General features: G+C 43.7%; 1 protein-coding gene and 1 pseudogene across 1 annotated transcript in view; both read left to right on the forward strand.

Moving 5' to 3' along the window:
- Positions 1–329, forward strand: part of LOC106602516 (ubiquitin-like modifier-activating enzyme 6) — a 43,920-nt gene extending 43,591 nt beyond the window's left edge. Inside the window, 2 exon segments of the mRNA XM_045716352.1 lie at positions 143–203; positions 205–329. Coding sequence (XP_045572308.1) covers positions 143–203; positions 205–291 — 148 coding nt within the window. The 3' untranslated portion in view covers positions 292–329.
- A 4,919-nt stretch (positions 330–5,248) lies between these two features.
- The window catches only part of LOC106602658 (tyrosine-protein phosphatase non-receptor type 9-like), a 51,242-nt pseudogene continuing 44,505 nt past the window's right edge, over positions 5,249–11,985 (forward strand).

The raw sequence follows: 11,985 nt of genomic DNA on the forward strand, positions 1-11,985 counted from the left end.
AGTCTCTCATTCTCCTCTCCCCCCTTTCCTCCCTCTATCCCCCCCTTTCCTTTTTTTTTTCCCCCTTTCCTCCCTCTCTCCCTCCCCCCTTTCCTCCTGTATTCCTCCCTTTCCTCCCTCTTTCCCGCCCCTCCTCCCCTAGGATGCAGAAGTTGATCAAGCCGTCTGTAGACCGTCGCTACGTCGACCTGACCGTGTCCTTCGGCTCCTGAGTCAGACGGTGATGAGGACCTTCCTGGACCCCCCGTTAGGTACTACTTCAGCCCCGACGGAGACGCTCACAGCGCCTGACACGCCCGGACCATAACCCCCTCAGTCCCCTCAAACTAACCCCCTCAGTCCCCACAAACTAACCAAATATACCACCCCTCAGTCCCCTCAAACTAACCCCCTGTACCTGCAAAACCCCAGTTGACAACAGTGGTGCTTCTTGAACAGGGGTGGATTCTAGAACAGGGGTGGATTCTAGAACAGGGGTGGATTCTAGAACAGGGGGTGGATTCTAGAACAGGGGTGGATTCTAGAACAGGGGTGGAATCTAGAACAGATGTTGTTTCTAGAATATATGTTGTTTCTAGAATATATGTTGTTTCTAGAATATATGTTGTTTCTAGAATATATGTTGATTCTAGAATATATGTTGATTCTAGAATATATGTTGATTCTAGAATATATGTTGATTCTGGAATATATGTAGATTCTGGAATATATGTAGATTCTGGAATATATGTAGATTCTAGAATATATGTTGTTTCTAGAATATATGTTGATTCTAGAATATATGTTGATTCTAGAATATATGTTGTTTCTAGAATATATGTTGATTCTAGAATATATGTTGATTCTAGAATATATGTTGTTTCTAGAATATATGTTGATTCTAGAATATATGTTGATTCTAGAATATATGTTGTTTCTAGAATATATGTTGATATTCTAGAATATATGTTGATTCTAGAACAGATGGTGATTCTAGAATATATGTTGATTCTAGAACAGATGGTGATTCTAGAATGGGGGGATTCTAGAACAGGGCTGGCCCCATGGACCATTATTAGAGAAAGAGCATAGAGGTAGAAAGAGGGCTCTAGATGGATATAACCTGGTTTGATGAGTTCTCTTTCTACCTCTATGAGAAGAGGGTTGCAATTGACTGTGTACATAGTAGTCCCTCTGTGTTTTCTACTCAGATTTATAACACCTGACTGGTGTTTTCTGCTCGGGTTTAAAACACATCTCTGACTGGTGTTTTCTGCTCTGGTTTAAAACACAGCTCTGACTGGTGTTTTCTGCTCTGGTTTAAAACACATCTCGGACTGCTATGCACATGCCTTAACTAACAACCTTGATGTGTTTGTCACGATGACGATGATGATGCTAAGAATAAAAACATTTGTGTTTACACACCCATACATACACACTTCCCATGGTTTTCATTTGGGGGATGGCGAGACAGGTAGAGGGAGGAACTCTTGATTCAAGGATTTTGGTTTTGTGAGAAGCAGTGAACGAGTGCACACTTCAGAAGAAAGGAGATATTATTGGGACGCCCCCTATATGCTCTCCTCAGTCAGAAGCCATGTCAGCAATTCGCTATATAAACAGGTCTGTCTGTTGTTGAAGTGGGAGGGACAGAGATGATAAGAGGTTAGTCTGTCTGTTGTTGAAGATGATGGGAGGGACGTTATGAATACAGTCCCTGGTAGTCTACCATCTACCATCTACATTATGAATACAGTCCCTGAGAGTCTTCTACCATCTACATTATGAATACAGTGTATGAATACAGTCCCTGAGAATCTACCATCTACCATCTACATTATGAATACAGTCCCTGATAATCTACCATCTACATTATGAATACAGTCCCTGAGAGTCTACCATCTACCATCTACATTATGAATACAGTCCCTGATAGTCTACCATCTACCATCTACATTATGAATACAGTCCCTGATAGTCTACCATCTACATTATGAATACAGTCCCTGAGAATCTACCATCTACCATCTACATTATGAATACAGTCCCTGATAATCTACCATCTACATTATGAATACAGTCCCTGAGAGTCTACCATCTACCATCTACATTATGAATACAGTCCCTGATAGTCTACCATCTACATTATGAATACAGTCCCTGGTAGTCTACCATCTACATTATGAATACAGTCCCTGAGAGTCTACCATCTACATTATGAATACAGTCCCTGATAGTCTACCATCTACCATCTACATTATGAATACAGTCCCTGATAGTCTACCATCTACATTATGAATACAGTCCCTGATAGTCTACCATCTACATTATGAATACAGTCCCTGAGAGTCTACCATCTACATTATGAATACAGTCCCTGATAGTCTACCATCTACATTATGAATATAGTCCCTGAGTCTACCATCTACCATCTACATTATGAATACAGTCCCTGAGAGTCTACCATCTACATTATGAATATAGTCCCTGAGAGTCTACCATCTACCATCTACATTATGAATACAGTCCCTGATAGCATCTACCATCTACATTATGAATATAGTCCCTGATAATCTACCATCTACATTATGAATACAGTCCCTGATAGATCTACCATCTACATTATGAATACAGTCCCTGATAGTCTACCATCTACATTATGAATACAGTCCCTGATAGTCTACCATCTACATTATGAATACAGTCCCTGAGAGTCTACCATCTACATTATGAATACAGTCCCTGATAGTCTACCATCTACATTATGAATACAGTCCCTGGTAGTCTACCATCTACATTATGAATACAGTCCCTGAGAGTCTACCATCTACATTATGAATACAGTCCCTGATAGTCTACCATCTACCATCTACATTATGAATACAGTCCCTGAGAGTCTACCATCTACATTATGAATACAGTCCCTGGTAGTCTACCATCTACCATCTACATTATGAATATAGTCCCTGATAGTCTACCATCTACATTATGAATACAGTCCCTGAGAGTCTACCATCTACCATCTACATTATGAATACAGTCCCTGAGAGTCTACCATCTACCATCTACATTATGAATACAGTCCCTGAGAGTCTACCATCTACCATCTACATTATGAATACAGTCCCTGATAGTCTACCATCTACATTATGAATATAGTCCCTGATAATCTACCATCTACATTATGAATACAGTCCCTGATAGTCTACCATCTACCATCTACATTATGAATACAGTCCCTGATAGTCTACCATCTACATTATGAATACAGTCCCTGAGAGTCTACCATCTACCATCTACATTATGAATACAGTCCCTGATAATCTACCATCTACATTATGAATACAGTCCCTGATAGTCTACCATCTACATTATGAATACAGTCCCTTGATAGTCTTACCATCTACCATCTACATAAGTTATGAATACAGTCCCTGAGAGTCTACCATCTACATTATGAATACAGTCCCTGAGAGTCTACCAAATATCTACATTATGAATACAGTCCCTGAGAGTCTACCATCTACCATCTACATTATGAATACAGTCCCTGATAGTCTACCATCTACCATCTACATTATGAATACAGTCCCTGATAGTCTACCATCCACCACCTGTCCTGTGACTTCTAATAGGCTCTCGTGAAGGACAGGAAGTGAGAGACAGAGGGAAGGAAGACGTTTTAGACACACCCAATGAAACTGTTCATTAAGAACCAATACAATAGAACTTGTATTGACTATTCAACCCCCCCTCTGGAGCGGTTTGTCTCACTACGACATCACTCTCTGGATCCTTGACTTTATAGGGTCCCCTGACGTTGTGATTCTGGCAGGATTTCATCCATTCTATTGATGTTTCCCAAATGGCACCCTATTCCCTATAATAGTGCACTACTTTAGACCAGAGCCCTATGGCACCCTATTCCCTATATAGTGCACTACTTTAGACCAGAGCCCTATTCCCTATAATAGTGCACTACTTTAGACCAGAGCCTTATTCCCTATATAGCACTACTTTAGACCAGAGCCTTATTCCCTATATAGTGCACTACTTTCGACCAGAGCCCTATTCCCTATATAGGGGAATAGGGTACCATTTCGGACCCTGAGCTTGTAGTTTGCATCCAGAAGAAGTGATGTCAGAGAGAGTGGCCTGTATCCCCAATGAGACTGATCTGTCCCTGCTGGTCCCTACCTTGTATTTACATGTATCTCTACTAAACCCTCTGACGTGGTCTTGTGTCCCCAATGAGACTGATCGGTCCCTACCTTGTATTTACATGTATCTCTCTACTAAACCCTCTGGCGTGGCCTTGTGTCCCCAATGAGACTGATCTGTCCCTGCTGTTCCCTTACCTTGTATTTACATGTTCTCTACTAAACCCTCTGACGTGGGTTTGTGTCCCAAATTACACCCTATTGCCTATATACTGCACTACTGTATAGGGATTAGGGTGCCGCTGAGACACTCCATCACCAACTGTCTTGCACAGGAAATATTTATCAGGATTTCCTTGATAATGAATGTCAGAAGCATAACATGTAAAAAATTAAAAAAACACAAAAAAACATATGATGTAAATTGTTGTGACAGACAACTCAAGTGATGGTGCAATAAAAATTGTTTTCAGGATGTTTTGTGACTGAACTGTTGCCTGTATTTTTATTGCATGACAGAGATTCACATATGGAAAATAACATCACAAAAAATGGACATAAAGTCATTAAAACAAACCTTGTATGTTTTTCCACCATGTGTTGTGTCACATAACATTTTAATAAAGAATGGTGCAGAATTTATTAAATCATTATCTACATTACAAGTGTGTACACAAACGTTCGACCTTTTTGTAGAATGAGCCCTTTGGCGACCCGTAGTCTTTCCGCACTTCTCCCGTGGTCCTTGTTGTTCGGGCTCCTTGGGACGTCCCTACCCCCCACACAAACACAATTTAAGTTAAAATGTAGATTTAGGTAAAGGTTATAGTTACAGTTTTGGGGTTAAAGTTAGGTTTTTGGGTAGGGACGTCCCAAGGATTTTGTATAGCACTAACCCACTTCGCGTCTGGTCGTCATTAGTTACCAGAGCCACAAAGTCATAATTATGGCTAAACCACGCCAATTTCTCTTCTTAAAATATGACTTTAAACGTAACATTAACCACACTGCTAGCCTTCTGCCTAACCCTAACTTTAAATTATAACCTCAAAGATCTTATTTTGTTGTTGTTTTCATACATATTTTTGCGATATTAGTATCGTATTTTGATTTTGTGTTTCTGGTAACTATAGTGACAACCCCCTCCCTCCTCACTCGGGCTTCTGCGTTGTGAACGAGCACGTAGAAACGTGACTTCAAGATCGTCGTGAACGAGCACGTAGAACCGCGACGTTGCCGAGGCTTCAAGATGGCGGAAGCCTTGACAAGTCAGGAGGAACTGGTAAGGGCTTGGTTTACCATGGTAAAGCTCTCGATTTCGTCCAAAAAAATTACGATTTTTTTTTTTCTTCTTCTTCTGTTTCCCCATTATTTGCATAATAAACACAATGTCTGATTAGGTTGTAGGTCAGCGTTGTCCTTGTTGAGGATACTGTCTCGTAAATATCCATGGCCCGTTACTTATATTATGACAGCCGTTAGCAATGCTACTATTAGCTAGCTGCTTAACACGCTCGTCTGGATGCAACTCACAGTAGACGCCTCACGTTTAGCTAGCTGGCTGACTAGCATTTTGCTTTACAAATAATTAGGCAACGTTACATATCACTGGTTATATTTCATATTTGTTACCCATTATTATTTTTGAAGAACTGGAAAATCAACTCGCTAACTTAATTTTTCTTCTTCCAATTGAGAGTTAACGTCGTCAGTCATATTGAACGCAGACGGCTACCTAGCGATAGCTAAACGTTAGCCCGAGAGGAAGACCGAGTTTACCCACATGTAGCTTCCTAGCTAGGTGACTATAGTAAGAGAACATTGCCATTTCTGTTTAATTTGAGCCAAAAATATGACTTCCTTTCAGAAGTCAGTACAAGGTTGCGTTATACGTCTAGTGACATGTTTGCTTTGAGTACTTGTTTGGTCTCAGTCATAGCTCGTTAGCTATCCATTTTACTGCAGTAGGTTCAACAGAATTTGCTCCCAAGTTCCTAGTAACTTTGTTTTCGTCATTCAACTGGCTGGCTAGATTGTAAGTTAACGTTAACAGCCCCATCGTCGATGACGAAAGAGAGCTCTCAGATATAAAATAGCTGATCTGTTTATTTAACTAGTTCATGTATTTAATTAAACTAATTTGGCAACAGTAGACGAGTAGCTTAGGGCCCTAGCTAGTAGCTACGACTTGCTCGGTCCTCTCATCTCTTAGCTAGCTAACCTTAGTTATTTGACTAATGCAGCTTCTCTAGCTAGCGAGCAACACGCATTATGTGCTATATCAATCATGTTACCACTTAACGTGAATTTGTAACGGGAGTTAACACTTTGAGGCAAGTTTTTCCAGGGACGTTTCTATGTACTCCTTTGCCAAAATTGGTTATTGAAGTAGTTGGTACAATCCGTTGTCAAGTGTCGAACGGATGTTGTTGTTGAATATCCACCAACGTCACTGGAAGCTTAAAGGTCCACACAGTTCAAGCACATGACGTAGGGCTGTGTGTGTTAGAGGTCGACTGATTATGACTTTCCGATACCGATTATTGGAGGACCAAAAAAGGCCGGTACCGATTATCGGCAGATTTTTTACATATATATATATATATATATATATATGTGTGTAATAATGACAATAACAATACTGAATGAACCCTTATTTTAACTTAGTATAATACATAAATAACATCTATTTAGTCTCAAATAAATAATTAAACATGCTCAATTTGGTTTAAATAATGAAAAAACACAGTGTTGGAGAAGAAAGTAAAAGTGCAATATGTGCTATGTAAAAAAAAAAAAAAGTTTAAGTTCCTTGCTCAAAACATGAGAACATATGAAGGCTGGTGGTTCCTTTTTAACTCAAGTCTTCAATATTCCCAGGTAAGATGTTTTAGGTTGTAGTTATTATAGGAATTATGACGCGTCGACTATTTCTTTCTATATACCATTTTGTATTTCATATACCTTTGACTATTGGATGTTCTAATAGGCACTTTAGTATTGCCAGCCTAATCTCAGGAGTTGGTAGGCTTGAGGTCATAAACAGCGCTGTGGTTCAAGCATTGCTAAGAGCTGCTGGCAAACACAGTAAAGTTTGAATGAATGATTACGAGCCTGCTGTCGCCTACCACCGCTCAGTCAGACTGCTCTATCAAATATCAAATCATAGACTTAATTATAACATAATAACACGCAGAAATACGAGCCTTTGGTCATTAATATGGTCAAATCCGGAAACTATCATTTCGAAAACAAAACGTTTATTCTTTCAGTGAAATACGGAACCGTTTTGTATTTTATCTAACGGTGGCATCCCTAAGTCTAAATATTGCTGTTACATCGCACAACATTCAATGTTTTGTCATAATTATGTAAAATCCTGGAAAATTAGTTCGCAACGAGCCAGGCGGCCCAAACTGTTGCATATACCTAACTCTCGTGCAATGAACGGAAGAGAAGTGACACAATATCCCTAGTTAATATTGCCTGATAACATGAATTTATTTTAACTAAATATGCAGGTTAAAATATAATATACTTCTGTGTATTCATTTTAATAAATGCATTGATGTTTACGGGTTAGGTACATTTGTGTAACAATTGAGCTTTTGTTAAATCATCACCCGTTTGGCGAAGTAGGCTGTGATTCAATGATAAATTAACAGGCACCGCATTGATTATATGCAACGCAGGACTAGCTAGTTAAACTAGTAATATCATCAACCATGTGTAGTTAACTAGTGATTATGTGAAGATTGATTGTTTTTTTATAAGATAAGTTGAATGCTAGCTAGCAACTTACCTTGGCCCCTTGCTGCACTCGTATAACAGGTAGTCAGCCTGCCACCAGTCTCCTCGTGGAGTGCAATGTAATCGGCCATAATCGGCGTCCAAAAATGCCGATTACCGATTGTTATGAAAAACTTGAAATCAGCTCTAGTTAATCGTCCATGCCGATTAATCGGTCGACCTCAAGAGTGTATGTCTGTCAATCACTTGATGTAGGGCGTGTTTATATCTGTCCGTCTGTCTTTCTATCAACCAATCAGAGATGGAGTTGTTGTTGATTTAGCCAATAAGTGACTGGTCTTGGTAGTTCTTTCCTACTTCCTAGGGATGTTGGTTACATTGAATACTGTCGGCACCAGCACAACACACCACACAGGGGTTCAACCATGAGCCACAAGTGTTAACAACTCTCTGTTCTCCCTCTCCCTTCTGATAACTACCCCACCCTCACTCTGTCCTCTCCCTTCTGATAACTACCCCACCCTCACTCTGTCCTCTCCCCTTCTGATAACTACCCCACCCTCACTCTGTCCTCTCCCCTTCTGATAACTACCCACCCTCTACTCTGTCCTCTCCTTCTGATAACTACCCCACCTCACTCTGTCCTCTCCCCTTCTAAACTACCCACCCTCACTCTGTCCTCTCCCCTTCTGATAACTACCATTTTCACCCTCTATACTCTGTCTCTCCTTCTGTTACACTACCCCACCCTCACTCTGTCCTCTCCCTTCTGATAACCTACTCCCACCCTACTCTGTCCTCTCCCCTTGATAACTACCCCACCCTCACTCTGTCCTCTCCCTTCTGATAACTCACCCCACCTCACTGTCCTCCCCTTCGATAACTACCCCACCCTCACTCTGTCCTCTCCCCTTCTGGATAACTACCCCACCCTCACTCTGTTCTCCCTCTCCCTTCTGATAACTACCCCTCTCTCACTCTGTCCTCTCCCCTTCTGATAACTACCCCACCCTCACTCTGTCCTCTCCCCTTCTGATAACTACCCCAACCCTCACTCCTGTCCTCTCCTTCTGATAACACCCCACCCTCACTTGTCTTTCTGTCCCCCTCTCCCTCTGATAACTACCCCACCTTCACCTCTGTCCCTTCTTCCCTTCTGATAACTACCCACCCTCACTCTGTCCTTTCTCTCCCTTCTGATAACTCCACCCACCCTCACTCTGTCCTCTCTCCCTTCTGACTAACTACCCCACCCTCACCCTCTGTCCTTCTCTCCTTATGATACAACCCCACCCTCACTCTGTCCCCCCCTTCTGATAACTACCCCCACCTTCCTCGTCCTCTCCCCTTCTGATAACTACCCCACCTTCACTTGTCCTTCTCTGTCCCTTTCTCTCCCTATCCAACCCCACCCTCACTTGTCCTTTCTCTCCTACACCCCACCCTCACTTGTCCTTTCTCTCCCTATCCAACCCCACCCTCACTGTGTCCTTTCTCTCCCTATCCAACCCCACCCTCACTTGCCCCTTTTCTGTCCTTTCTCTCCCATCCAACCCCACCCTCACTTGCCTCTTCTCTGTCCTTTCTCTTCTCTCCAACCCCACCCTCACTTGTACTCTGTCCTCTCTCTCTTTCTCTCCTCACTCTCTCCATCCCCACCCCTCACTCGTCCCTTCTGTCATCTCTCTCACTCTCTCTCTCCAACTCCACCCTCACTTGTCCCTTCTCTGTCCTCTCTCTCTCTCGCTCTCCAACCCCACCCTCTCCTCCAATATCCCCCTCTAATGCTTCCCCCAATCTCTCGTCTGGTCTGGTCTCATCCCTGTAACCTCCCTTCCTCTCTCCCCTTGTTCCCCCATCCCTCCCCTCCGTCCGTCCCCAGGCGGTGGAGGAGTTTCTGAGTGAGGTGCGCAGCAGGGAACATCCCCGCAGCGCAGCCCCTGGTCTCCCAGCCAACCGCCGTCAAGTTCCTGATGGCGCGCAAGTTCGACGTCTCCCGAGCAATAGACCTCTTCCAGGCATACAAGGTACTGAGAGGGACCAGACGCCACTGCTGTGTGTGTGTGTGTGTGTGTGTGTGTGTGTGTGTGTGTGTGTGTGTGGTCCCGAGATACACTGTAAATTCCCACCTATGCCAGAATGTGCTAATGGTTGACCTTTGACCCTTGTTGCCTGTATGTCTGTGATTGGTCCAATCAGAACACGAGGATTAAAGAGGGCATCTTCAACATTAACCCAGAGGGGGGAGGAACCTCTCCGCTCTGAACTGCTCAGCGGAAAGTTCACCGTCCTGGTGAGGCCTTTATGTGTGTGTGTGTGTGTGTGTGTGTGTGTGTGTGTGTGTGTGTGTGTGTGTGTGTGTGTGTGTGTAGTGTGTGTGTGTGTTGTAGTGTGTGTGTGTTGTAGTGTGTGTAGAGTGTGTAGTTGTGTGTGTGTTGTAGTGTGTGTGTGTGGTGGTGTAGTGTGTGTGTGTGTGTAGTAGCGTGTGTGTGTGTGTTGTAGTGTGTGTGTGTGTGTGTGTGTGTGTGTGTGTGTTGTGTGTGTGTTGTAGTGTGTGTGTGGTGTGTGTGTGTGTGTGTGTGTGTGTTGTAGAGTGTGTGTGTGTGTGTGTAGTGTGTGTGTGTTGTAGTGTGTGTGTGTTGTAGTGTGTGTGTGTGTGTGTGTGTGTGTGTGTGTGTTGTAGAGTGTGTGTGTGTGTGTGTGTGTGTAGTGTGTGTGTGTTGTAGTGTGTAGTGTGTGTAGAGTGTGTAGTAGTGTGTGTGTGTGTGTTGTAGTGTGTAGTAGTGTGTGTGTGTGTGTGTGTGTGTGTGTGTGTGTGTGTGTGTGTGTGTGTGTAGTAGTGTAGGGCCCTGTGTGTGTGTAGAGTGGTGTAGTGTGTGTGCGTGTTGTAGTGTGTAGTAGTGTGTAGTGGTAGTGTGTAGGGTCCTGTGTGTGTCTATAGAGAGATTAGCTGAGTATTGAGTTGTGGCTGTCAGTGAAAAGCATCTGAAATATGTGAAGATCAAGCATCTTGAGTATCATTTAAAAAATGTTGAGACAAGAAGAGGGGGAGGGGTGAAGATATAGGCCAGTCTCTCTCCAGAAGGGCCAGTCTCTCTCTAGAAGGGCCAGTCTCTCTCCAGAAGGGCCAGTCTCTTCTCTAGAAGGGCCAGTCTCTCTCCAGAAGGGCCAGTCTCTCTCTAGAAGGGCCAGTCTCTCTCCAGAAGGGCCAGTCTCTCTCCAGAAGGGCCAGTCTCTCTCCAGAAGGGGCCAGTCTCTCTCAGAAGGGCCAGTCTCTCTCCAGAAGGGCCAGTCTCTCTCCAGAAGGGCCAGTCTCTCTCCAGAAGGGCCAGGGTCTCTCTCTCCAGAAGGGCCAGTCTCTCTCCAGAAGGGCCAGTCTCTCTCTAGAAGGGCCAGTCTCTCTCCAGAAGGGCCAGTCTCTCTCCAGAAGGGCCAGTCTCTCTCCAGAAGGGCCAGTCTCTCTCTAGAAGGGCCAGTCTCTCTCCAGAAGGGCTCAGTCTCTCTCCAGAAGGGCCAGTCTCTCTCCAGAAGGGCCAGTCTCTCTCCAGAAGGGCCAGTCTCTCTCCAGGGAAGGGCCAGTCTCTCTCCAGAAGGGCCAGTCTCTCTCTAGAAGGGCCAGTCTCTCTCCAGAAGGGCCAGTCTCTCTCAGAAGGGCCAGTCTCTCTCCAGAAGGGCCAGCTCTCTCTAGAAGGGCCAGTCTCTCTCCAGAAGGGCCAGTCTCTCTCCAGAAGGGCCAGTCTCTCTCCAGAAGGGCCAGTCTCTCTCCAGAAGGGCCAGTCTCTCTCAAAGGGCCAGTCTCTCTCCAGAAGGCGGGGGCCAGTCTCTCTCCTAGAAGGGCCAGTCTCTCTCTCAGAAGGGCCAGTCTCTCTCCAGAAGGGCCAGTCTCTCTCCAGAAGGACTCGCTGTCTCCCGCCTTCTTGCGCATTCATTGTGTGGAATTGTTTGCCCTTAGATTTTTTGTTTGTTTGATTAATTCCCTATTACATGTCACCAGTAGTAAATGTACCATTAATCCCCATCATTTGCCTGTATATATATGTCTGTTAATGCATGTATTAATTACAGTCATTTACCGTTGTCATTCTCGGAGTGG

This window comes from Salmo salar, chromosome ssa04 (genome assembly GCF_905237065.1).
Source record: "Salmo salar chromosome ssa04, Ssal_v3.1, whole genome shotgun sequence".
NCBI lineage: Eukaryota > Metazoa > Chordata > Actinopteri > Salmoniformes > Salmonidae > Salmo > Salmo salar.